Source organism: Thamnophis elegans, chromosome 8 (assembly GCF_009769535.1).
Source record: "Thamnophis elegans isolate rThaEle1 chromosome 8, rThaEle1.pri, whole genome shotgun sequence".
Classification (NCBI taxonomy): Eukaryota; Metazoa; Chordata; class Lepidosauria; order Squamata; family Colubridae; genus Thamnophis; species Thamnophis elegans.
The window spans coordinates 67552771-67580396 of record NC_045548.1 but is presented as its reverse complement, the minus strand read 5'-3'; the positions used below and the strand labels follow the sequence as shown (position 1 = coordinate 67580396).

The 27626-nt window shown below is 41.2% G+C and overlaps 2 protein-coding genes across 3 annotated transcripts in view; one reads left to right on the top strand and one right to left on the bottom strand.

Moving 5' to 3' along the window:
- NSMCE2 (NSE2 (MMS21) homolog, SMC5-SMC6 complex SUMO ligase) overlaps positions 1–8162 on the bottom strand; it is a 256066-nt gene extending 247904 nt beyond the window's left edge. The window contains exons 1-2 of the mRNA XM_032222821.1: positions 8055–8162; positions 1680–1826 (exon numbers count right to left, since the gene is read on the bottom strand). Coding sequence (XP_032078712.1) covers positions 1680–1812 — 133 coding nt within the window. The 5' untranslated portion in view covers positions 1813–1826; positions 8055–8162. The remainder of the gene's footprint in view (positions 1–1679; positions 1827–8054) is intronic.
- A 33-nt stretch (positions 8163–8195) lies between these two features.
- Positions 8196–27626, top strand: part of WASHC5 (WASH complex subunit 5) — a 47639-nt gene continuing 28208 nt past the window's right edge. The window contains exons 1-14 of one of the 2 annotated variants that reach the window (XM_032222819.1): positions 8196–8472; positions 10576–10857; positions 11270–11415; positions 12584–12668; positions 12950–13050; positions 13995–14184; positions 14280–14432; positions 16048–16161; positions 17768–17939; positions 19953–20080; positions 22469–22598; positions 25794–25906; positions 26006–26172; positions 27132–27207. In XM_032222819.1, the coding sequence (XP_032078710.1) occupies positions 10672–10857; positions 11270–11415; positions 12584–12668; positions 12950–13050; positions 13995–14184; positions 14280–14432; positions 16048–16161; positions 17768–17939; positions 19953–20080; positions 22469–22598; positions 25794–25906; positions 26006–26172; positions 27132–27207 (1761 nt within the window). In that variant the 5' untranslated portion in view covers positions 8196–8472; positions 10576–10671. Of the gene's footprint in view, positions 8482–10575; positions 10858–11269; positions 11416–12583; positions 12669–12949; positions 13051–13994; positions 14185–14279; positions 14433–16047; positions 16162–17767; positions 17940–19952; positions 20081–22468; positions 22599–25793; positions 25907–26005; positions 26173–27131; positions 27208–27626 lie in introns of both variants that reach the window. The other variant, XM_032222820.1, reaches the window with a different exon arrangement.

Below are 27626 nucleotides of genomic sequence, written 5' to 3'. Positions count from 1 at the left end.
TGCCCCTTCATTTGTGGCAGCAGCAAAAGAGCAGCAGGACCAGCGACACTATGGCTGGCAAGAGTGTGCCAGAAACAGAGACAGAATTTTCGGCCCTCTCTAGATCAGCTGATCCACGGGCCGCGGGCTGAGGTTAAAGGGCTTCTTGCGCCTCAAAAGTAGTAAGACCTCCCCCAAAATAAGGCCAAGCATTTATTTCAGGGGTCAAAAGAAAATAAGACACTGTCTTATTTTTGAGGAAACACCATACTTCACCATGAAAATTGCAGAATGACTTTGGACCAATCATTTTCTTGGCTGCCCAACCTACTTTTCAGGGCTCTGATGGTGGATATAAACAGGACACAAATGTAATAAATGAATATACAATTACAGAATTAGAAGGGACTTCAAGCCACCCAGTTCAAGTCTCAAATCTGTGCAGGTCTGCCAACTGAAGCACCGCTGGCTATCTAGCCTCTTTTTGGTCCAGTGAATATTTATGGTTAAACTGACCTTACTGTTATGATATTATCTGAAGTATTATAAAAATAAATAACATATATCTTAAATCTTGGCGTTAGATCAATTAAATTTTGGTATGCTTAGCCCATAGAAGAGAGAACTGGGGAGATCTGAAAATAGTCTTCAAAAATACGAAGTGTTGTTGCATAAAAGAGGGCGTGGACATTGCCCCAAAGAAGAGGACTAGATGAAAATTAAGAGAAATTTCCAGAATTTGGAAAAAGATGCTGAACATCTGGGCTGAACCACAAGCTATATTTTTACTCTAACATGGCCTTCTTCAGGTCAAGTATATCTGTCTATCTGGTCTAAACTTCAAGAGGAAGTCCTGTTTCCATGTGATCTAAGAGGGGTGTGGGTTGAAAGACAGGTATTTTGGTAGCAGCCCCAAATTATGTTTCCCACTATCAAACTCAGAACTGTAACTTTCCTTTCTTAAAACCATTTTATTTCAGTGAGCATGTGGGCTACATATATCCATCAGTTATTTTATTGCCCCATTTGATATTAATATGTTCTTCTTCCCTTTTTAATACATAACCTACCACCTTTTGAATTAAGGTGCTTTACACCGAAAAGGCAAGCAACTACAGTCAGTGTTGAATTACAGCCATCTCCTGGAATAATACGAATATTTTTGTTTCTGGTACTGTCAGAAAAGGAGAAGATCAATGGTCTTAGTTTTCCCCACCCTCCAAGCTTTCTGAACTTTCATTGGGTGATGTGCACCCCCAAAATTAGCTCTCAAAGATGGCATTTGCCCTTCATGTAAATACAATTGAGCATTCTGGAGATGGCATTGCACAATTTGTAACTCACTGCTTTCTCCCACACCTATATAAAAAGCAGTTTAGCAGCTGGAAAGGACGTATTGATCCCCTGAACCTAGACCGAAAGAAATCGGGGAGAAAGGATCTTATGAAGGTCTTAAAATTCAGGCTTCAAGAGAGAACAGCCCATCCTCAAAACTCCTATTGCAAATCAGAAATTTTGTTTGTTATGCTGCATGGTAGCCAAGCTGAAGCTGACAGAAAATCAGCTGAAGTAGGTAAATGGATGTCCATGTTGGATCACACAGTGGAAGAACTTGGCTGAAGCCCGTAGGGCAGGATCCCAAGACACCTTGAAAGTTTTGAAAAACAAGCAAGAAGAATAGATCCCAAAGCTGAACTCACTGTGATTTTCCACAAGATCAAGGGCCACATTTGTGGTTACATCCATGCCGGTGTTTATGTAGGTCTTGCAGGTTTTCAGAGAAGTCAGACATGTATCCACACCACTAAGGGAAATCAATGGGCGTCCGGACATTCTGATCAAGCGTCCTAAAAAAATAAACAATGATTATTACTATAATGTTTTATTATTCTATGACATGCATGTGACCCATCTGGATATTTTAATGCTTCTGGGGAGGAAAGCTATGACATCACCCTGCCAACAAAAGTGTGTCTAGTCAAGCCTCTAGTTTTCCCAGTTGCAATGTATGGCTGTGAAAGTTGGACCATAAGAAAGGCTGTGCGCCAAAGAATTGAGGCCTTTGAACTATGGTGCTGGAGAAGACTCCTGCGAGTCCCTTGGACTGCAAGGCGATCAAACCGGTCAGTCCTAGAGGAGATCAACCCCAACTGCTCTTTAGAAGGCCAGATCCTGAAGATGAAACTCAAATACTTTGGCCATCTAATGAGAAGGAAGGGCTCACTGGAGAAGAGCCTAATGCCGAGAAAGATTGAGGGCAAAAGAAGAAGGGGACGACAGAGAATGAGATGGCTGGCTGGAGTCACCGAAGCAGTAGGAGTGAGCTTAAATGGACTTCGGAGGATGGTAGAGGACAGGAAGACCTGGAGGAACATTGTCCATGGGGTCATGATGGGTCGGACACGATTTCGCAACTAACAACAAAAAAACAGAAAGCAAGCTCAAAAATGTATCAGCCAATAAATAAAATAATACCATTTTCCCAGTCTGTAAAAAAAATGAACCGGCTTGTCCATTTCAATCTATTTTTGAAGGAGCAATCAATGTCCATCTTTAGGGCAAGCCTTTTTTTTAGATCAACTAAAAAATCACAAAAATAAGCAAATATTCAATGTCCTCCTACCCAACGAAAGTTTGCATGTTCATCTGGTAGGTGGAGAGGCAAAATATACATGTGACATTTGTTTGTTGATTGAATTTATATGGCTGCCCATCTCACTGAAAGTGACTCTGTTGTGTAGTATAACCAAGTAAAACGGTGAATATATAAAAGCAATTATATAAATATGAAACAAGTCAGTGTTAGAAAATTAAATATTTAAATAGTTCTATTTATTTAAATAATATTTAAATAAAATTAAATATTATGAAAATTATGTCCAAACTCCAGCATAGAGAAAGTGAGTGTATCCACCTCAATAATGGAGCCATCTCTTCAGTTTTGAGGGAGGCCCAGGCCTGGTGACAAAGCACTATTTGTGATATCACAATGATGATATTTCTCCACATGAGATTGGATCATGCACAGTATATATACTTTATTGAACACCCAGTCATTTAATATATTAGCTGGTTATGTAGCAGGCATATAGAGCAAATAACATTGGCTTTAAGTCAACCACCCATTGACATATTCTCTCAACGCTTTTCAAACTTCTGCTATTATTTCATTTTGATTGGGAGATTTGTTTCATTTTAAGCAGTGGTGTAATGGTTTTTAATAACTATGGGGTGTTTTTCTCCTCCTTAGCCATAGATGCTATGAAAAATCTTTCATCTGACTAGCGGAATAATAAAATATACAAAAGAAAATAAATAAAAAGAAATGAACACCGTGTTTTGCAAATAATGGAAGATGAGGATTTAAATCTTCTAAAATATATTTGGTGAGCAGTTTTAAACATAAAAAATGGAAACTGAATGTTTAATTAGGCTTTTCTCTCAAAGAAAATGTATGCATGGTTTTGCCTTAAACAAAATAAGGAGAGAGAAAAAGTAATTCTTGGCTATACACAGAAAACAAGTTTGCATATTAATCCAAATATTGCAAACAACGTAACAAAATATTGTGTGTGTATGTGTGTGTGTATTATTTATTTATTTATCAGCACAAATAAACACACACACACACACACATATATATATATATACACACACATACACATGTGTGTGTATGTATGTATGTGTGTGTATGTGTGTATGTGTGTATGTGTGTATGTATGTATGTATGTATGTATGTATGTATATATGTATATATGTATATATATGTATATATATATATATATATATATATATATATATATATATATATATATATATATATATATATATATATATATATATATATATTTAAAGTCACAACCCCTGGTATGCCCAAGAATGGGAGGAAGGTCACACTTCCACTCTCTATCATTAGGCTCGTCACAAGAGACCATACAGACAGATGGGAGGCAATAGAGCACAGGTTCGATTCCCAAAACTTGGGTATGGCTAGCTGATGAGAGCTAAATAGCTTGAAATAGATCTATACTAGTCTCCCTTTATTTATTTATCAGCATAAATATAACATATATATATATATATATATATATATATATATATATATATATATATATATATATACACACACACACACACACACACACACACACACACATACTGTATGTATGTATGTATGTGTGTATACATACATACATATATATATATATATATATATATATATATATATATATATATATATATATATTCTTTTAAGCTTTTAAAGCTTAAAGACTTTTAGTTCTCTTCGTATAATAGCTTCAATTCAGACTCAACTACTACAACCAAGGGGATACATTCACATTTTCTTGGCAATAATATGGAAATAGTTTCTTTCTTTTCCCAGCAAGTTTTTAACTTCCTGGTTTTTCTTTCTGTCCCAGGATTTCTTGATGTTCTCCCATTCATAACCCGGAATTAAAACAGGCCAGAAATAAACCCATCCTTCTATTTCATTGTATCGCATGTACTGTATGTTTCAGAATATTGTAAACAAACCAAGCCACAACAAGTGTTTGGCCAAGTATCAATTGGGCAGAAATGGCCTGTTTTGCCTCAGGTCTTCCAATTTTAATTCCACCAAGGAAGATCTTCAAGATGTAGTACTAAAGTTAAGGAGCAGAGTGAGGGGAAAAAAATGGACGTAAATTAATAAAGACGACCAAGCTTTAGAAGCAGCCTTAGGCAGGCGCCATAGCAGAGAAGGCCCACCTCCTCAGGCCCACCAGGTGTCGTTCCCTGAGAGAGATGGCCCTTCTCTTTCTTGCTGGATCTGAGGGGATGAACAGATGAAACCAGGACAAAACAGTTCCGCCAAATAACCTAGTTATTATGCCATAAAGGGCTTTAGGGGTCAAAATCTTGAATCTGGAGACCCAGAAATAAACTGTCAACCCATGCAGCTCTGTGAGCAGAGGTGTTAACTCGTGCAGTTTGGAAGCACTTAGAATTGCCGACACCCGTGCGTTTTGCACAAGCCGAAGCTATGGGATACTCTTCAAGGGCAGCCCCATGTAGACCACACTGCAGTAATCCAATCAGCGGGGCGACGAAGGCATGAGTACCAGGCCTCACTGGCACACAAAAGCAAAGCTGTGTAAAACTCTCCCGACACAACTGAATCTTTCTTTCAACCGTTAGAGAAAACCACAGCTAAAAATACACCCTTGGTTTCGTTAGATGCCCTTACAGAGGGGAATACCGTCTGAAAACTTTGTGCCAAAGTAGCAGTCGAAATCTCGGCATCTATATTTAACGAAGTTAAAAAGAGTTACTTCGAAATGAGATAGGTGGCCAATGCAGGTAGTCCTCAGCTTACGATCACAATTGAGCCCCAAATTTATGTTGCTAAGTGAAAAAAATTTGTGAAGTGAGTTTTGCCCCAGTTTATGATTTTTCTTGCCACCTTGGTTAAGTGAATCACAGCAGTTGTTAAATTATAACATGGCTGTTAAGTGAATCTTTGACTCGGCTTGTCAGAAGGTCGCAAAGGGGGATCGCATGACCCCAGGGCACTGCAGCTGTCATAAATGCGAGTCAGTTGTCAAGCATCCAAGTGTAAAGCACATGACCACGGGGATGCTGCAACGGTCGTAAGTGTGAAAAATGGTCATAAGTCAGTTTTCTCAGTGTCGTTGTAACTTTGAACTGTCACTAAGCAAACTGTTGTAAGTCAAGCACATTTAATAACAACACATGTAATAATAATAACAACCAACTCTAACTTGGGCAATTCTAGATTTAGGATTTTATAGGAGTACAAGTGCCATATTTACTAACATGATGTTATTGCTCTCATATAATTTTAACTGCTGCTAATTTTTTACTTGTTCATTCTGACTGTGGTTTCCTCATTGGTTAATTTATGGAAAATACTGACATATCAGATACCACACTAAGCTATGTTTGCAAGGGGTCAGGGCTTAGTTTCTATAGCAATAATGAGTCAAACAGAGGTCACTGCAATTTAGCAGGACCTGAGTATCTAAGCAATGACCCCCTAAGCCCTGATCCAACTATTGCTTATTGAATAAATCTCACAAGGTGACAGCATTCGATTAATCTTGCATACTAAGCATGATATGGCAAAATTATGTCAGCCTTACCAGGTAGACCAGACCAGGAACATAACTAGATAAGGTAATTCAGTTATTGTAAGGGTACATTCAGAGAATCTTGCAAATCTGAAAGTACAAATCTCCCACCATCTGTTTTATATTCTGAAATACTAGGAAGGGTTTCTTCTTGCTCCACCCACTATATAACTGTGGGCTATGCTCTCTCTTATCTTTAATGAAAAGAAGTAGTAGGGGTGACATGATAGCAGTGTTCCAATATATCAAGGGTTGCCACAAAGAAGAGGCAGTCAAGCTATTCTCCAAAGCACCTGAAGACAAGACAAGAAACAATGGATGGAAGCTAATCAAGGAGAGAAGCAACTAGAACTAAGAAAATATTTCCTGACAATTAGAACAATTAATCAGTGGTACAACTTGCTTCCAGAAATTGTGAGTACTCCAACACTGGAAGGTTTTAAGAAGAGATTGGACAACCATTTGTCTGAAATGGTATAAGGTTTCCTGCCTAAGCAGGGGGTTGGACTAGAATACCTCCAAGATCCCTTTCAATTCTGTCATTCTATTCTATTCTACTCTCCTTTTTGAAATTATTATTATTATCTGACCATTCCTCAGACAGCATCAACCCCCCAAGGTCATTCTCACATAGGGTTAGACCACTAAGAAATTCCCCTAGGCTAGACTCCAGAATATCTCAGACGATGGCAAAAACCAGCCACTTCACACTGTTCTTGAGAAGCTACACAAGAGTGTACACAAGATCACTTAAAATTGAGACCCACCTGCTGAATGAAACACAATAATGTACCTGGAATTCTCATAGAATAGAATTCTTTATTGGCCAAGGAATTTGTCTTTGGTGCATATCATGCTAAACCAGAGATTTGATTGGCAATTATGCCAAACCAAAACCAAGTATGTTTTAGCACCAGAAGTGAACCTAGCCATGGGTTCACTTTTATAATACTTGAGATTTTATATAGACCTGAGATCACGGTTTCTCATAAACGCCCATTTCATCTGTCTTTAACCCAGAATGCTGGCTTGATCCAATACAGCTCTTGAATGATTATGAATTATTCTTATTGAAACGTAGCACACTTATGTTTTCTTTGCTTAGCAAACAACAAATCAAGCACTTGATTGTGTGGTTGAAGAAGAAAAAACCCACTTGCCAACAAAGTAAAAAATAATTTGGAAAGGCGAGGTGAGCTAGAACTCAACCAAACTGTCACTGAACACAACAGGGAACCTGTTGAAAGGCGAGATAGTAACAGAAGGGGAGGGATCTTGGAGGTCATCTAGTCCAACCCCCTGCTCATGCAGGGTATCTGTACTAGGGATTCGAACCGCTGAACTGCCGACCTTTCTGATCGACAAGCTCAGTGCCTTAGCCACTGAGCCACCTAGTCAGGCTAGGTGATAGTTACATATAGGTGATTTACAGCAGTGTTTCTCAACTTTGGCAACTTGAAGATGTCCGGACTTCAACTCCCAGAATTCCACAGCCAGCATTTGCTGGCTGGGGAATTCTGGGAGTTGAAGTCCAGACATCTTCAAGTTGCCAAGGTTGAGAAACACTGATTTACAGGATACAAATCAATATTTTTTCTAAGTAAGCAACTTTCAGTTGAGTGGACTTCAACTCCCAGAATTCCACAGCAGCATCTTTTTCAGAAATGAAACCTCTCCCCGCTTTCTTTCCCCCCCCCAAAAAAAAAACTTGGCTCCTTTCGCACAACACGCCCCAAATCATGACTGCATCCACACAGCCAGCAAAGCTCCCCAAACTTGCACGAAAGCACGAGACCTGGGCAAAGTCAGCCCCTTTGCTAGCTGGGGATGGAAAGCATTCGTGTGAATGCAAGAAACGGGTTCATCCGGGGCGCGGATCAAGCGCGAGGCTTGGATGCAATTTTTTTCACCAGCATTTACTCTAAGCATCCCTTGCCCCCTTACCTGTTTCCTTGGGGAGTGGGGGAAACACTCTCTATTTTATCTTTTCCTCTTATTTTGAATCTTGGCTCAGATGCTTGCAAGAGAAGGCGGGAGGACTCGGAAGGGCGGCGAGACTTCTCATACGCCGGCGCCTGTTCACATGACCGCGCAAACCCTCATGTGACCCAAGATGAAGGGAAGCTCGCCCGGCCCTGCCTAGTCTTGATGGCCGTCTGCAGCTTCGCCTCGGTTTCCGGCCCGGTTTCTTCTCTTTGCTGACTGCTTGTCGGCTTGCACTCGACTTTGCACCCATTCTGACGAACTGCGTGCACCCCGCGGGTCCTGATCTGATTCGCGGGTCTGATAAGGGGAGCCAAAGAGAAAGAAGTCTCCGTCCATCTCTTCTCTTCCTCTCTGTAGGAAGAGGGGAGGAGAGAAAGTAAGTCCGGTACGGGAAATATTCTCGTGCAATTGTTAACTCATGATCAAATATTGAGTGTTATTCTCGGTAATTTGATAATGTATTTATTTATCAAATGAAAATGTATTTATCAAATTTATTATATAGCTGCCCATCTCATATTGGAATTTGGGCAGCGCACAGGGTTTAGCTAAGAAAAACCAAGCGATCGATACAATTAAAAAGCAGAAGCGTTAGTCAAATTTTTATTACCATTACAAGCCAGAATTAAAAATTAAAACATGAAAATAAAATGCAACAGAACAGAACAAGACATGATAGTACATTACAGTTTAGTGGTGAAGTGGTCCGTGGGTCGTCAAGGTGTGCCTAATTTAATAATGCAACAATTTAGCTACATTCAAAGCATTAAAATGCAATTAAAAGCAGTTTAAAAATCTATAAAAAGAACTGTAAGTGTGAGTTCTTATAATTCTGCCTGGCCTTTAATAAAGGGCCTAATCAATAGTATTTGTTAAATAAATTAAATTAGATTAAATTAAATAAGTTAATTCAAGGCAAAGTCATTTTGGAGACCAGCTCAGTTGTCATTGTCAGTCTGGCCTACCTTGCAAGGGTGCTGTGATCTCCAAGAGTGAAAATGTGAGACATAAATATCACTTTAAAAATTAAGTTTTAAAAGGATAGCAAGGAAGTTGAATCTCCTAACTGATGGCCGAGCGTTGTAAAGAAACCCTAAGTTTCTAGACGTTTTATTTCATTAAAAAAAAAAATTTAAATGTTTATATTGAAAATGGAAATGTGTTTCCCTATGTTGTTGATAACAGTTGCAATTCACCCTAACCATCCAATTGTTTTTTTTTCATCAGAATGGTTTCAAGTTCAAAATTATATGGTTACTCTTAATTCTTAAAAAACTCGTCATATCACCAAAATGTTTCTAGCTTCCTGCTGTGATTCATTTTCATGAAAACGACATGTTTTTGTGAAAGTAAGTCACATGAGAGAGTAATGGATTTTTTAAAGAAAAAAATTCCGTAACACTTGGTTTCTCCAAGATATATTAGCCTGGCACCTGAAGGTTCTATTTGGCTTCATCAATAATCTCATTTTAATAACTCTATTCCTTCTTAATGATTGTATTAAGCAGACATTTTGCCCAGCTGTGTTATACCATCACTCAACACAGGAATGGAACCATTTTGTAACCAGAAAAAGACCTTAGGGTTGTGATGGCGAACCTATGGCACGTGTCCCACAGGTGGCACGCGGAGCCCTCTCGGCGGGCATGTGAGCCGTCGCCCAGCTCAATTCCACCACACATACATGTGCGCCTCATGCCAGCTAGCTGATTTTCAGGTCTGTTGCGCACGCAGGAGATGCCCGCGCATGTGCAGGGGAGTTGCGCATGCAGGCACAGAGGGAGGGGAGGAACACGGGGATGTGGCGCGTCCCCCCGCCGCCCGTTTTTGGTCCCAGGAGGCTTGAGGGAGGCCTGCTAGGCCCAAAATAGGGCGCGTAAGAGTCACACACAAGTGTAGGGGGCCCAGAAGGAGCGTGGCAGGTCGTGTGCAGGGGGAATATCATTATGTGTGTGGGCACGAGCACATGCACAATTTTGGAACATGACTGAGTGCCCAAAGCACGTGCAAGGAAGCATGAATGCACATGCATGGGCCTGAACAACCAAAATGCAATGCACAGGCACCCCTCACAGGTCCCACACACATGGATGTGCAGGCCCCTGCACTTGCCCTACCCCTCTGCATGTGCCCCCCCATGCGTGCCCCGCCCCCACGCATGCACGGCAGAGACCTGGCTGCCGGGAGGTACACGGGCATGCGCAGCAGAACTGAATTGGGGCGATGCTCACATGCCCACCGAGGGGGCTGCGTGCCACCCCGGCCCTAGGGGAACTGAATCTGGATAAATCTTTAAATCCTTGTCGCAAACTGCTGTATCCTGAGGTCTACATTTACTTCCAAATAGAATTTTTAAATTATCTTCTGCAGTAAAAATGTTGTTGCAAAATTCAACCTTCAGTTTGAAATAATAATAATAAAATTGTAGCATGAAAAAACAACATTAAAATGTTCTTTCTGTGGTTAATGACTTTTTCAGGAATGTAATGGAGGAATTGCAAAGGATTTTTCTTCAGATTATTTTGACAACTGTATAAACCTGCATTGAAAAAATACGACCTTCCTCCTCTTCACCATGTTGGACTTCTTAGCGGAAAATAATCTTTGTGGACAAGCCATTCTTCGGATCGTGTCTTGTGGAAATGCTATCATTGCTGAATTGCTGAGACTGTCGGAATTTGTCCCTCCTGTATTCCGCCTCAAAGACAAAAGCGATCAACAAAAATATGGAGATATCATATTTGATTTCAGCTACTTCAAAGTAAGAATTGTGTTATACTGAAGCTAAAGTTATCAATCAGAAAGGTTGGCAGTTCGGTGGTTCGAACCCTTAGTGCCGCGTAACAGAGTGAACTCCTGCAACTTCTCCCAGCTTCTGCCAACCAGCAGTTCGAAAGCACGTAAAAAATACAAATAGAAAAACAGGTGGGAAGGTAACAGTGTTCCTTGCGCCTTCGTCACTTAGTCATGCTGATCACATGACCATGGAGATGTCTTCGGACAGCGCTGGCTCTTCAGCTTTGAAACGGAGATGAACACCACCACCTAGATTCGGGAACGGCTAGCACATAGGTGCAAGGGAACCTTTACCTTTTTAATGAAGGAAGTATTAAATGATTAGTGTTCTATCCCAAACATACTAATTCTGTTCCTGATTTTCCCCCCCATCTTAGGGGCCTGAATTGTGTGAAGGAAAACTAGAAGCCAAACCTGAACTGCAAGATTTAGATGATGAATTTCGTGAAAACAACATAGAAATTTTAACCAGATTTTATTTGGCTTTCCAAAGTGTTCATAAATATATTGTTGATTTAAGCAGGTAAGCAGTTGGGCATGCAATTGAAATAGCAGCAACTGATATGAATATAGAATATGTATTACAGCCAAGGAAATAGCTTGTGATTATGTGAAATATCATTAAGTTATTATGGCTTAGATTTCAGATTTTTTTCAGGACACAACAGAAAAACAGCAGAATTCCACACACATACAACATTCCGAATTTGTAAATATGAATTCACTCATATTTGGAGCAAAATGTTTGATATAAACTATTTTAAAAATTGGAAAGAAGATGGCATGATCTCAAATTATTTGTCCAGGATTGCCAGCCCTGATATATTTGTCAGATTTGAAATTTAAATTAAGTAAATAATTAAATTAGGGGGGGAAAGTGTAAGAGAATATATGCAGATGTCCTTTCAGAGTTTTCCACAATGTTTCTGTTATATGATAGAGCTAATAAGACACTGATATAAAATGTGACATTAAATTTTGACATTAGTTAGTCTTTTTTAACTTGCAATATACTTTAGTACAGGTAATCTTCAATTTACAACTGTAATGGTGGAGTCTGGAATTTCTGTTGTAAGTTATGAGGGTCGTAAGTTGAGGCACCCACGTGACCGGACTTGATTTTACGACTTTTTTTTAGGGCAGTCATTAATCAAACACCACAGTCCTGGAAACAAATCAATATGTTCCAATGGATATTTTTTTGCTAGAAGTCAAAAAGGTCAGGAAAAAAACACAAGTTGTTATGCTACTGTGCAACACTGCAATCAGCCATAAAGATGAATTGGTTGCCAAGCACCCAAAATGCAGTTATGTGACCATGGGGATGTGCGCAACTCCAGAATTGGGTCATAAGTAGCTTTTGGGGGTGTCTGAGAGACACACCTCCAAGATAGCTTGATAGTGATCAACAATTCTTAACATGCCACACAACTAAATAAAATTCAATGAGATCCTTTGGATATAAAGCCGTAACTGACATCCTGATAATGAGTTTTACAGCTACCTGTTCTTCTCTTCAACTGCATCAGCTTTTTATACTTTTTGAATGCAAAGGAACTTTGGAAAGAATTGATGTCAAAGGGTTTGGAAGCCCAATTAAAGAAGGGAATAAATCTGTATATAAACATGAGGTTTTTCTAACATTCACCTCTGCAGAAGATTAATTTTTATTTCATTCTTATTGTTTCTAGATATCTGGATGATCTCAATGAAGGGATTTACATTCAGCAAACTCTGGAAACAGTGCTGCTGAATGAGGATGGAAAACAGCTATTGGTAAGCTTACTCTAACCATGCAGCAATATTTATTTACTGTAGTTTGTTTTTTAGATATTTTAATCATTTCACCTTCTGGTTTCTAACCTGATTCCTTCAGTACTACACCAAACTGCTTTCACCGAAGAATTAGAAAATTGTAATTAAACACATCACAAAATTTCTATAACAGAGAACACTCTAATGAGTTTGATGTAACAGGAAATCACACACTTTGCTTAATATCCTTGCAGTTTTAACTATGAATTTCTCTGTCTGTCTGTCTGTCTTGTTTGCTGCAGTGTGAAGCCCTTTATTTGTATGGTGTCATGCTCCTTGTCATTGATCAGAAAATTGAAGGGGAAGTCCGAGAGAGAATGCTTGTTTCCTATTATCGATACAGGTATAACATCTCTGATTCAGGGTATGATCAATTGGCTATTTTGTGGTTGATTATTTTTTTGCAAACTCAACTACTGTATTGATTGCATCAATATACTTGTTTTAAGAATCATTTGCAATGCCTTTAAAGGAAAGTCTTTCTCCGGTGCTTCTCAACTGTCAAAGATTTAAAATGTGTGAACTTCATCTCCCAGAATTCCCCAGTTAGCATGGCTGGCAGGGGAATTCTGGAGTTGAAGTTCATTCATCTTAAAAGTTCCCAAGGTGGAGAAACACTTTCTCATTGATGCCAACCTACTTTGCAACATCGAGGCCAATCTTTCTGGCCTTGGAAGATAAGTAAAGTCTGGTCTGGCTAATGCTTCCATGAAAGACCAGGGCTCAAAGTCAAATTGAGAATTTGAAAAAAAATATATCCTGGAACGAGGGAGAAAAACAATTTTCATATCAAATCAAACGAATTGCAAGTTTATCCTTTTACTGTACTGGTAATCCTCAACTTACAATTGTAACAGAGCCCACAATTTTTTAAGTCTTAAGTTGTGACTGTTCAGAAAGTGGGTCCCTATGTGACCGAATCTGATCTTTATTATCTTTTTTGTGATAGTCATTATCCAAATACCGTAGTCATTAATGAACAATTGTTCAACACGGGGCAATTTTTTCTGGAAATGAAGTAAACGCTAGTTTATTTCAAAAATATTTTAAATTGTGGGCACAGCAAATGGTTGCAAATGTAAGATGTTTGCCAAACACCTAAAATGCAGTCATATAAAACTGCAAGGTGGGAGTGGATGTCAGAACTCTAAATCCAGGTCATAAGTAGCTTTTTCAGGATCGATCATAATTTTGAACAGTCGCTAAATGACTGGTCGTAAGTGAAGGACTACTTGTACTTCGATAAGATCCTCTGTTGGTGACGTGTGCTTATCATGCCCCATCCAGTGCTGCTCGCTCTGCTGACTCCAATATGGATGATATATGTAAGCTGCTTCGGAGCACGGGGTATTCAAGTCAACCCGGAGCTAAAAGGCCCGCAAACTATCCCGAGAGTTACTTCAGCAGGGTGCCCATCAACAAAATATTTATCAGCATGGTGATTGGCCGCTTGAGGTCAGATGATATCTACAACCAGGTAGGTTCTGGCTGGACAAGACCCAGGGATGGGGGAGAAGTAGGGAAATGGCCAGCGGGCTCATAAAGTGCCCTTTCCCTCTGTTCCCTTCTCAGGTTTCTGCATATCCATTGCCGGAACATCGCAGCACAGCTCTGGCGACGCAGGCAGCTATGTTGTACGTGACTCTTTACTTCGACCCCTCCATCCTTCACACCCAACAAGCCAAGATGAGAGAAATAGTAGATAAATATTTTCCAGACAACTGGGTAAATATATGGTTGGAGATGCTATTAATGATCAATTTGCCTCAATATCTCACATCCTGGACATGAACTGTTTCAACTCCTCCCCTCGGGAAGCCAGTGGGGGGGCATTGCATGCCAAAACAAGTAGACAGAAGGAGAGATTTTCCCCTCCTGCCAACACACTGCTCAACATCTCATCCTCCCAGTACTGTCTAATAAGTATTTATATTTATACATATAATATTATTACCATCTTATCATCTTCTTTACTACTATTCTTATTGGGATGATGATGATTCTATTGATTTGCATGTACATTGAAAGCTTCTGTACCAGAGTCAAATTCCTTGTGTGTCTAATCACACTTGGCCAAATAAAGCTATTCCATTCCTACTCTACTCTACTCTACTCTACTCTACTCTACTCTACTCTACTCTACTCTACTCTACTCTACTCTACTCTACTCTACTCTACTCTACATTATATTATATTATATTATATTATATTACATTATATTACATTGTATTATATTACAGTATATTATATTATTTTGTATTATATTATATTATGTATATTATATTACATTATATTATTGCAAATTTCAGGGATGCTCAAATTATATCACATAAGATCATGCTGCCCTTTGCATCACTGTCTTGATGTCCAATCTAAGTGTATGACAATGCTGTTTGCATGATAATGTTTGTGTGGTCATTTTTCCTCATTTGCCAACCCACTCCCAAGGCTGCCCATAAGTTTTTGCTTCATCATCATTTCAGATCCTTGGGGTGAATACAAGAGAGCCAGGCAAAGCCAGTGAGGATAATTCCATGCCCCCCTTTGCCCATTCAAAATCCATGTCTAGATATCTGAGAGTTCACTGGGCCTTTTGACGCTTAATTAATTCTGGGATTGTTGTAGCTTTGAACCAGGTACGGTTTCCTACAATAGACCAAGCAGCTTTGTTCTTTACTAGCCTTAAAATGTTGCCTGGCACAGCGCCACTAAGCTGTCACCACAACCATAGCTAACTGGCTACATAGCTGGCCAGATAATTGTCTTCAATCATGGCTAGCCTTAACCATAACTAAATCTGCAACCATGTCCAGGGGTGGTTTTCACTTACCTTCCCTATCAGTTCATATCCACGCATACGCCCGGCTGGCCGCGCATGTACTTTGATCAAAAAATGTCCCTAAATAGGATGAAAAAGAGCCAGGGCAAGTAGATAGGCCCACCCACGATTTCCGCTATCAGTTCAGGAGAACCAGTCCAAACTAGCAGAATACCACCTCTGACCATGTCAAGCATTGATTTTCCCCTAGTTTTAAACTCTCTCTGCCATAGAGCCACTAAATTGTCTCCACAACCATGGCTAACCACATCCACAACCATGGTTAAACATATCCACAACCACAGCTAGTCACACCCATAACCATGGTTAACCATCTCTAAAGTCATGTATAGCCATGATAGCTAACTCTGCAACCATAGTTAGCCATCTTTGCAGCCAACCAGATGTAAATGTAAATTGTGATGTGTTGATGGTTTTCTTTCTTTCTAAATGGTTTTCTTTCTTTCTAAATGTTTAGACAACTGGAGTTTTCAGGGACTTTACTTTGGCTTCTGTTCACAGGTTATTAGCATCTACATGGGAATATCAGTCAATCTGGGAGAAGCCTGGGAGCCGTATAAGGCTGCCAAAACCGCCCTGAACTACACATTGGATCTTTCCAACGTTAAGGAGCAGGTAAGGAAATGTGAGCTTAGCAGGGTAAGTGAAGTTAGGTTGGAATCTGATTTAAGTGTTTTCATTAAACTTATCAACTTGTGATCTTCTCATCAAATGCAGAGCTTTTTAAGGGCCTCTTACCTTTAAGGCTTTACTATCTTGTTACCCTTGGCAACCTCAATTTGCACATATGTTGAGCTTTGTCAGGAAGGAGGGCATAGCAAATTTAAATGGGAAAGTGGAGGGATCTTCCTGTGACCGTAGAAGTACATCAGTTTAGTTTACTTTATTGTCATTGCACATCATGCAACAAAATTAAATGCCATCTTCAGTGTACATTATAACTAAAAAAATAAAAACACAAAACACACATCCTTCACATTCTATATAATTAAAATTAAAAACCCCATATATTGCATTAATATTGCACCATACCGTAAAATTCAATATAGTTACTGCCCTGGGGTAGAAGCTGTTTTTCAGCCTATTTGTCCTTTTTTTTATTATCCTGGTACCGTCTGCCAGATCTAATAGTTCAAAAAAAAGGGTGCTCAGGATGAGATGGATCTTTAAGAATAACTTTAAGAGAAAGTCATTAAAATGGGAGGGAGGAAGGAAGGTCTCAGCCCACCTTTTGAGGAAGAATAGTAGATGCCTAGATCCATAGTGTGATTGACTGTGGCTGAAATTTAATGCAGGAAGCCGGACAAGATGTCAGAATTCACTTTTGTACCCTTTGCGGACTTGCAAAACTCCTGTGACCATTTGTTCCCTTGTGGCATATTCATTAGCAAACTTCAGTCAAATGTTCTTGTTTATAATTCACAAGAGGTAGCTACTCTCTCCTCTTAGTCCAATTCAAGGACGGATGACTTCATGGAAAATCTGTGGCTTGCTTAGCAGCAGGACAAAAGTGATTGGACACTTCCTTCTCCTAGGATACATTTCAACTCTCCAGGCAAATAAATACTAAATCTGAACAATGCTAATCCTACTGAAGAGTCCCTTCCATGGCAGAGCAGAAATAAAAGCAGAGGAATTAATTAAAATAAATCCTCCTGTTCTGTAGACCTAATCCCTTAAATTTCTGTGTACAATCACCTACAGTTGAGATTGCCTGGTACTAATATATCTCACTTAAGCACTAACCAGATCTGCCCCTATTTTACTTTTTGAGAACAACTGCAAACAGATTGCTGATTAGAAAGGAAACTTGCAAAGCAACTTCGCCAGAATTAACTTCCAAATCCTGACAGGGAAAATTGGCAATGATAGATTTCTTCATAAATTGGATAGTAACTTGTTCCATTGGAATATCTTGAACATCTGCACTTTTTATATTTTGTAAAGTAAGGGTTATTTAGGAACAGCAGTAATATTAAATCTTGTGTTTAAAAACGTAAGAATTTTAATAGTTTTGGTTAGTAACATTTTGTACCAGGAGTATGCACTTGTTACTCTCTGGGTATCGCAAACTACATCTCCTCAAGTGTGTTAGACAATTTAGCCAAGCATGAAGGATGCTGGGAGATGTAGTTTAGCCTTTGCCCACAAGTTCTGAAATGTCCATTTCATCCCTAGGGCTTTGCTATTCCTCTGTTAATGCTAATGCTTTGCTTTCAAGGCCAGCCGAGCTGCTGCCGTCACTGAGCGTGTTCATACTCAAGTGCAGCAATTTCTTAAAGAAGGTTGTTTAAGAGAAGAGATGGTGCTTGACAACATCCCGAAACTGATGAACTGCTTAAGGGACTGCAACGTGGCCATCCGTTGGCTGATGCTTCATACTGCAGACTTGGGTAAGAGGCGATGATGGCTTGTTTTAGAATAAGGATGGAGAATTCATCTAGAAAAGGGAAGTTTGCAAGTCACCTTTTCATGCCCTAGTTCCGTGATGGCGAACCTATGGTATGGGTGCCACAGCTCAACTCCGCCCCCAACTCAGCTCCACGCGCATGCATGTGCGCCTCCCACCGGCCAACTGATTTTGGGGCATGCACGGGAGGCGGGGTACATGCAAGAGACACACATATGCATGGGAGCCAGGAGTGCAGCGCAGCCCCCCTCCCCCCCAATAGCCCATTTTTGTTCCCAGGAGGCTACAGGGAGGCATACTAGGTCCAAAAGGGGGCATGGAGGGGTTGCGTGCATGCGCAGGGAGGGTCAGGTGCACGGGGGTTGGCACACAACGACAAAAAGGTTAGCCATCACAGCTTTACTTAGAGACAGTCCCTTGTCAAATTCCCCTCAATTCTGTGCCCAATTGTGGCTGTAAGTGGAGGGATCTGTAATTCATGTGCAGTTTCCATATTCAGGATGCGTATATCTTTAAAAACCCACACAAACCCCATTTGGAATTTTTCAAGGGAACGGAAACTATTGCTCCTGCTGAAAAATGTGATGCCAGTTTCAAGAAGTGAGGGAATTAATTAGGCAGCTGGCGTCCAAATGGAGGCAGACAAACTTGTAGTTTTATAGAAATAAATGTAGTTAACATCTATATTTAGAGCAGACAAGATAGGCACACCATTATATCATGAGGTGATTCGTCAGGTAAATCACAGAACAGCATACAGAGCACACAGAAGAAACAGGTGGGAAAAAGGGGGGAACTCCCCCTTTACATCCAGCAACCAATCATAACATAGGTCAGCGATGGCAAACCTTTTTTGGCTCGCGTGCCATAAAGGGGGGCAGCAGGGGGGGTCATGCGCGGGTGTGCCGCACCCATAATACAACGCATGACGATCCTCCCAGTGCCCATGCGCGCATGAGAGGCACACACACCCATTTTTTGCATGCTTTTTTCGCCCTCCCCAGGTTTCAGAGGCTTTATAGGAGCCTGGGGAGAGAGAAAACAGCCTCCCCCTTCCATCAGGAGGCCCTCCGGAGGCTTCAGGGACCTTCAGGAGGCTTCCCTGAAGCTTCCGGAGGGCAAAAAATGACCCTACTTCCGGTTTGCTTGTAGGATCATTTTTTGCCCTCCTGAGGCTTCAGGGAAGCCTCCTGAAGGTCCCTGAAGCCTCCGGAGGGCTTAAACCAACCCTACGAGCAAACCGGAAGTCAGTTCCCGGACTTCCGGTTTGCCCATAGGGCTGGTTTTTTTGTGCTCCAGAGGTTTCAGGGAAGCTCCTGAAGCTTCCGGAGGGCCTCGTGGGGGAGGCTCTTTTCTCCCTCCCCAGGCTCCTATAAAGCCTCTGGAGCCTGGGGAGGGCGAAAAAAGGCTCTTAAAAAAGCTGAACTCAGCTGGCACGCTGGCCAGCTGACAGGGCAATGCCTCGCGTGCCCTGAAAAATGGCTCCGTGTGCCACTGGTTCACCATCCCGGACATAGGTTGTCTCATGCCAGAGCCCATACTCCAACCAATCAACGCAACTGTGTGTTCTAGACCGTTGTACCCTTTGCTGTCCCAGCTATTAAATACCTTAACACAAGTTCATTTGCTGTATATGTCTATGGAGACCCTCAGTCATCCAGGTCCTGGTTGTCCCAAAGGTGCTTTTTTTCAAGAGGCAACTGGTTTTTCTTTGAAGTCGTTTCACTTCTCATCCATCCAAGAAGCTTCTTCAGCTCTGACTGGATGATGGGAAATAGTGGGAAATGGTTTCCCACCATCCAGCCCGAGCTGAAGAAGCTTCTTGGATGGGAAGCGAAACGTGTTCCAAAAAAAAAAAAAAAACCCAGAAAGTCCAGCTGCCTCTTGAAAAAAAGCACTTTTGGGTCAAGTTCAGTTATAATAATGATTTAAAATAATTTGCTATCTCTGTTAAAAAAGAAAAAAAAGCACACCCTGTTTTTCCTTCCCTCCCCAGCTTATGATCCAAATAACAAGCGTCTCCGCCAGATAAAAGACCAAGTTCTCACTGACTCCAGATTCAATCCCAGGATTCTTTTCCAGCTCCTCCTGGATACAGCCCAGTTTGAATTCATTTTGAAAGAGGTAAAAAATAAATAAATCTGGGGGCTCCTTTTTGAGGTGGGAGGGAGTGTGGCACACTTCCTAAGAAGCTATGGGTTGTTCCAAAATAATAACACTTTTTAATGTGATTTGGCTATTTATTTAGACCACTGGTGGCCCATGAGAAAAAATTGGTGGTCTGCAGAAAGATTATTTGCATTTTTTATATTGCACTAAATCAGGGGTCCTAAAACTATGGCCCCTGGACCGGATTCATGCAATGAACGTTTGTGTTGCTGCACAGAGTCTCCCCCTTTCAGGGTCTTTTTGTGTGGGTCAGAGGGGGGGGCAGAAATTCCGACTTGGGATCTGCTTCAGCCTCCTTGTGCGAGGCTTTTCGCGAAGGCTGGAGGGAAGCGCCGCTGGTGGCGAAGAGCCGGAGGATCTTGTTCCAGTCGGACTGCATCATGGCCTGGAACTAGCTGACCATCTCATCCCACTGAGCCTCCAGGCGCTGGTACCTGGCCTTGCACTCCCGCAGGTCTTCCCTCTACTTGGAAAGGCTATGCTCGTGGTCCTCAGTGAGGTGCTTCTGCTGAGCCTCCTCCTCAGTCAGATCCAATTTGAACTGAGCTGTTTTGCCAACTCTTTCTCATGGTGGCTGCTTAGTTCCAGCAACTGCTTCCTGTTGGGGCCCTAAAGAGCCCAGGTGGGCAGGCATGGAGTAGCTAGGAGGGGAGGGGCGAGTAGAGACTGGCAAGGTACCCTTCGATGTGAGTGACATCGAGTTGGCCATGCCCACCCAGTCACATGACCACCTAGCCACACACGCACGCCCAGTTCATATTAATGGTCCATGAGATTTAAAATTATGAATTTAGTGGTCCCTGAAGTCCAAAATGTTGGTGACCCCTGATTTAGATTGTCAGGGCACTTGTTCTCCTGAGTCACAAATTTATCATTACAAGAACCCAGAAAACAGCTTCATGAGTTCTTTTTTTTTTTTTAATCCTTGAAGGAGAATTTAATAAAATAATGTGTTTGCTTTTTTAAGATGGCCTGATCCTTTCTTATTTTCTTGGAGAATCTTTGAAAAATGTATCATTGATGATTTCTTATCTTTACGTATTTATTTGTCAAATTTCTGTACCACCTATAATATTTGCAAGACTTTGGGCATTTTACAAATAAAACAATAAAACCATACAGAGGTAGCCACCACCCTGCACCCATCCATTTAGCAACTGTTCAAAGTTCAAAGCACTGAACAAAGTGACTTATGACCGGTTCTTGCATCAACAACCCTTGTAACGTCCCCGTGGCCACATGACCAAAATTTGGGTGCTTAGCAACCAGCATATGTTACGATCGTTTCCTGGGATCATGTGATCTCCATTAGTGACTTTTGCAGCTGGTGTCCCACAAGCAAAGTGAATGAGGAAGCGGGAGTCCCTTAATAATTATATGATTCACTTAATAGGAAGCACTGGCTTCCTATTGGTCTCCGAACGCGCTTCAAGGTGCTAGTCATTACTTTTAAAGCCCTACATGGCTTAGGACCTGGTTATCTGAGAGACCGCCTCCTGCCACATATCTCCCAAAGACCAATAAGATCTCACAGGTTGGGCCTCCTCCGGGTGCCGTCGGCCGGACAATGCCGGCTGGCGATCCCTCAGGGGAGGGCCTTCTCTGTGGCTGCTCCAGCCCTGTGGAACGATCTACCCGTAAAGATCCGGACCCTTTCCACTCTCTCGGCCTTCCAAAAAGCCACCATAACCTGGCTGTTCCAGCAGGCCTGGGGCTGTTGAACAAGGTCCAGCCCCACCTAGACGGAATGTATGGTGTGTGTTTTTTTTAATTGTATCTTTTTATTTTTAATTTTTAACTTTTATCTTGTTTCTGTAAGCCGCCCAGAGTCCTACGGGATTGGCGACATACAAATTTATTAAATTACTAATTACTAATTAACAACCAGGGTAATTCACCTAACAGGCATGGCAAAATAAGGTTGCCAAATCAGTCATGACTCACTTAACAATCCCCCTCACTTAGCAACCAACATTCTGGTGTCAGATGTGGTCTACCCATAGAAGCATAGTTAAAAACAAAGTTACAAAATATATTTATTTATCAAACTTATTTTAACATACGGTGAATCAAATAGAGTGCTTTTAGGTTTATTCGATCCACATTCTGACATATACCTCTTCTTCCTAATCAGATATTTTGAGTCATAGACTCAGTTCAGCAAGCTGACTTTTGGGGTCAGTAATTTCAATAGGACTTCACTTGACATCCTTAAGTGCATCATTACCGTAACAGCTTTGTGTTTCGGCCCCTTGTCTTTTAATCTAAGCTTCCCAGAGGAGCTTTGGGTAGTAAGATATCAATTTAATCAATAAATCTGAGGAACCTCTGCCTTTCCACTAGATGTTCAAACAGATGTTGTCAGAAAAGCAAACTAAGTGGGAGAGCTATAAGACAGAAGGATCCGAAAGAATGGCTGAGCTGGCGGATGTCTTTTCAGGAGTGAAACCATTAACCAGAGTGGAGAAAAACGGTAGGCTGAAACAGAAAATCTCTTTTAGCATGAAGAGTAAATTGTAGTAGATTGCTTCATATTGGCTAAGTTCATGCATTGGTGTAAGCCAGGGGTGTCAAACTCGATTTCATTGAGGGCCGCATCAGGGTTGTGTTTGATCTTGGAGGGACCGGGGGGGGGGGAGTACGTTCAGGTGGGCGTGGCCAGCTCGATGTAAATCATGTCTGGAGCACCTGGAGCACTGCAGGCTTGTCCTTTGCTGTTTCCAGGGTGGCGCCACAGCCAGAGCTAAGCACCCTGCAGGCCATATCCGGCCTGTGGGCCTTGAGTTTGACACCCCTGCTGTAAGCCATGGCCTATTTAATTATGGTTTGCTGGATAGGCCACAATTGGCTCAGATACCACAATATACAAACCCATAAGCCATATTTTACAAACAAGAATGGCTGAATCAACACAACCTTTTAAGCTGAAATAGAATAAAATACATCTTGCTTTAGTACAAAATAGGAACTTAACAATTGAATTGGCCCATAGGGTTAATGAGAGCAAAGTAATGCAGGGTGCTAGTTTGTTTCCAGGGGCCATTTGAGGGTATGGGGACCTTGTTACCCAAATAACTATCCTCTGTTATGTGGCTATGCAGATCCTTCCACATTTTTAAAAATATAATTGTATTCATTTCATATTAAAATATTGGACATAATGTGACCATCCGGGCATTATCTCTGCCATACAAATTAAAATATAGAACAAATGCCATATATGCTCATCATACCTTGCTAATTATATACAATTATTCTGCCCATTTATACTTATTTGTATTTACACATATGACATCACATTTGGCTCTACAAATCCTGTTTATTTCCTGTTCCAACTTCTACCTCTCTGTTCCAACCATTGGTAAAATCTATTCCATATATCATGATATTCTGTTTCTCCTTTATTCTTTAATTCTAACGTCAATCTATCCATTTTGGTGCAAACCAATATTTTCTTTATTATCTCTCTTTCTGAAGGTATATTTTTACTTTTCCATTATTGGGAATATACCATTCTCCCTACTGTTATAATGTGCAATATTAAATATGTTGACCCTTTATTATGAGCCTCTGTTATAATTCCTAATAAAATAATTCTGGTTTAAATTCTAATCTTTGTGGATCCTTCCACATTTTGAGGGTCCTGTTCTGCTCAGAGCATGGTTAGCAGCTATACTCAGTTGCCACATCCTCTCTAGTCCATTTCCACCATATGCCAAGACAAACCTAGCTAGTTGTATTTCATTGGTTGCTATTCTTGGCCAGTATCTGTGGGGTATTTGATTGGCTTTGGGTTCTACAGCCCCCCCCCCCCCAACTTGTTGCTATCTAATTACACCCTAGCAAAGACAAAGAATAATCCAAATGGGGTAAAGATGTTGGGAGAGAAGTAATCTCAGGTAGCCTTTCCTTCCATCTGCATCTAGAGTTCAGACTTAGAAGATGACAGTACATCAAACCTAGTAGTGGGTTTTGCCTCCTGTTGTAACCGGTACGCTGCAACAGGAGCCGGGCGTGCACCACGGGCAGGCGCGTGCACACGCATGCGCGCCCACCGCCTGCGACGCTCCAGCTGCTCAGCAGAGCGTTGTGCAGAGTGCGCAGATGGCCCGTTTCCTTCAAATACAGGTAAGGAATGAGAGCGGGCCCTCCAAAGCATCATTCCGGTACGGTGGCTGCTGCTTCCAGAAGACACTGGTACACGCGTACCAGGGCATACCGCCTGCAACCCACCACTGATCAAACCCCTTTCTGTACTCAAATGATGTGGCACGTTGTCATACCATGGTCAAACCATGGCTGTGGTATGTTCTTCAACCACAAGGCCATCATTAGACTAGATTTATGTGCTGCACTGAGCTAGTACTTCTCAACTTCCTCAGCTTTAAGACGTATGGATTTCAACTCCCAGAGTTCTCCAACCAGCTATGTTGTTGACTAGATAATTCTGGGAGTTGAAATCCATACGTCTTAAAGTTGGGAAACACTCCACTAAGTCAAAACATGCTATGGCTTAGCACATATTCTGCTCCAAGGCTTTGTGATCTCTATGCCTCAAAAGAGGACATTATCCTCATCTGTGTTCTGCCGATGGTTTGTCATGTCTCTTCAAATCATCATTTTATTCCATTGCTGATCCACTGTATTTATTCATTCATTCATTCATTCAGGCATCCTGATTTTATTGTGTGTGTGTAGTTGCTTTTAGTTTTTAGCAGATGTAGCCATTGTCTTCGTGCTGTTGGCTCTTTTCTTCAGTGAATTCAATAAAAAGCATTGATGAATTGTGTTCAGTATTTATTTGACAGATGTGACTTTTGCTATTACCTATATCCTCTAGCAACATCTGCTAAAATATCGCAAGTTGAATCTTTTCATGGCAGGTGCATATTTAATAAATTAAGAATTTCCGGCAATAAGATGGAAACATATTGTCAGAGTTTGTTGGAAAAATCAAATCCAAAAAGCACACACAGATAACTGATTCAGCAGGATTCATTAACTTATTTATATACATAACAACACATGAATAAATGAACAATATCAATAGCTGATTCTTCCAATGTGGTAGAGAGTTACCAGAAAAAACACAGGCAGAGGAGAGAAGCAGTTTCAGTTCAACAGTCTAGTTTCAGTTTCAATTCTCAGCAGACAGACTAGATTAGTTCTCTTGCACAGACTCAGATCTACATAGGTAAGCCACGCCCAGGCTCCAAGCTGTCTGGCATGGCTCTCAGTCACCAAATAGTTCCCATTGGCTGACCCAGTTGCCACACCTATACCTTGGCTGACCTTGTTACCATGTCCTATTCCAACCAGTCCCCAATGGCTGACATGTTGCTCTGTCCTATTCCAGTTCATGAATATTATGACACATATTTCACGCTTTTATGGAATAAGCAGAAATATACCTTCTTTCTCGAAGCTAATAAAAGGGCAAGAATCCTACCTCTGTATTTTCCCCGCACAAATCTTGCATTGCCATGGAGCATAAAGATTAGTGTATTTGCAGATGAAAGAAAGCAATTCATCTAATTCTGGTTTTGCTTTTTTAGTCAATATTTGGAAATGCGACACTTGTAGACTGAGAGTTTAGGGGAGTTTCAGGGTCATTGACAGTCAGACCTCCACAAGGTGATCCCTTTTATTCCTTTTCCTGCCTGAACAGAAAATCTGCAAGCCTGGTTTAGAGAAATCTCCAAACAAATCATGTCTCTGAATTATAATGACTCCACTGCAGCAGGCAGGAAAACAGTGCAGTTGATTCAAGCTTTGGAAGAGGTAAGGTGAGAGTTTCCTCGCCTATAAATATTTTCTTGGTGGGATAATATGATTGAAAACCTCCCCGGGGAATGAATTGCATTCAAATGCTTCATGCAGGTCCAGGAATTTCACCAGCTGGAGTCCAACCTTCACGTTTGCCAGTTTCTCGCAGACTCTCGTAAGTTTCTCCATCAAATGATCCGAACCATCAACATTAAAGAAGAGGTTTTAATCACCATGCAGATCGTAGGGGACCTTTCCTACGCTTGGCAGCTGATCGACAGGTATGACGGCACAGAGGCATTCTGAATTCTTCTTATTGGAACTGATTACAGGTAGTCTTTAACATACAAACACAGTTCAACCGAAAACTTACAGTATTTTTTGGACTATAAGACGCACTGGAGTATAAGATGCACCATGATTTTGAAGAGGTAATTTTTTTTTAAAAAGTTTTTGCATTCTGCAGGCCTCCCAAACCCTCTGCACACTCGTTTTTTGCATTAAAAAAGGAGGCATACAGAGCTTTGGGAGGCTTGTAGAGTGCTCCTGGAGGGTGGGGTGGGCAAAAATGAGCAAAAAGCTAATTTTTTCGCCAAAAAAAGGGGGACATGCAGAACTTTGGGAGGCTCTTAGAATGCTCCTGGGGGCTGGTGGGGCAAAAGCAACCTGTTTTTTGCTCTTTTTTGCCCTCCCCAGCCCTCACGAGCACTTTGCAAGCCTCCCAAACCCTCTGCGCATCCATTTTTGGAAAGGGGGGGGGGTAGGCCAAAAATGCTGTGTTCAGTGTATAAGATGCACCCAGATTTTCACCCTCTTTTTTGAGGGAAAAAGGTGTGTCTTATACGCTGAAAAATACGGTATGTTGTTAAGTGAGTTTTGTTCCATTTTTACGACCTTTCTTGCCACTGTTGTTAAGTGAATCGTTGCCATTATTGAGTTATTAACACAGTTGTTAAGCGAGTCGGCTTCCCCATCCACTTTGTTTGTCAGAAGGTTGCAAAAAGTGATCAAATTGTATCATAAATATGAACCATTGGCCATTTAAATCTTAAGCATGCTATGGCTGTTTTAGTCCTTACACTAATTTTTGTGTGCATCTTCCTAAGCATAGCGGAAAACCACACCACTCATTTTTGGCAATTGTCAGAGGGCCAAAAAAATATTTTCTCACCCCTATGTCCTGGAATATTGGTTTCACTGATCATGACTTTATTTCTTCTTCCCTGCCTTCCCTTTCCAGTTTCACCTCTATCATGCAGGAAAGTATAAGAGTCAGTCCATCCATGGTAACCAAACTCCGGGCCACCTTTTTAAAGGTGAGTTGGTTAATCTAACACAGGGGTCGGCAACCTTAAACACTCAAAGAGCCACAAAGGTCCTAAACAGAAGTCCCCCATTTAATTCTGGAGCTGACCGAAAATCCAGTTCCCCCACCATAGAGTCTCTTCCTAGCATGGCGTCCTTTTTCCTCTACCTGTCCTAACTGAAAGCCCTATCAATTGTGGCGCCGACTGGCAACAGGGAGCCGCAGTAGAGAGATGAAAGAGCCACATGCGGCTCCAGAGCCATTGGTTGCTAATCCTTGATCTAATAGTACAACAACTCCAGCTTTTGGGAGGTCAGGTTGGGAATCCTTTATGGCTTTTGGAGGGGGGGGGTCACTTTTCTCCCCTCCTCAAATCCTTTGTCTCAAGTTTACAAATTGGATTTCCAAGATCATAAAAGAACTGATCCA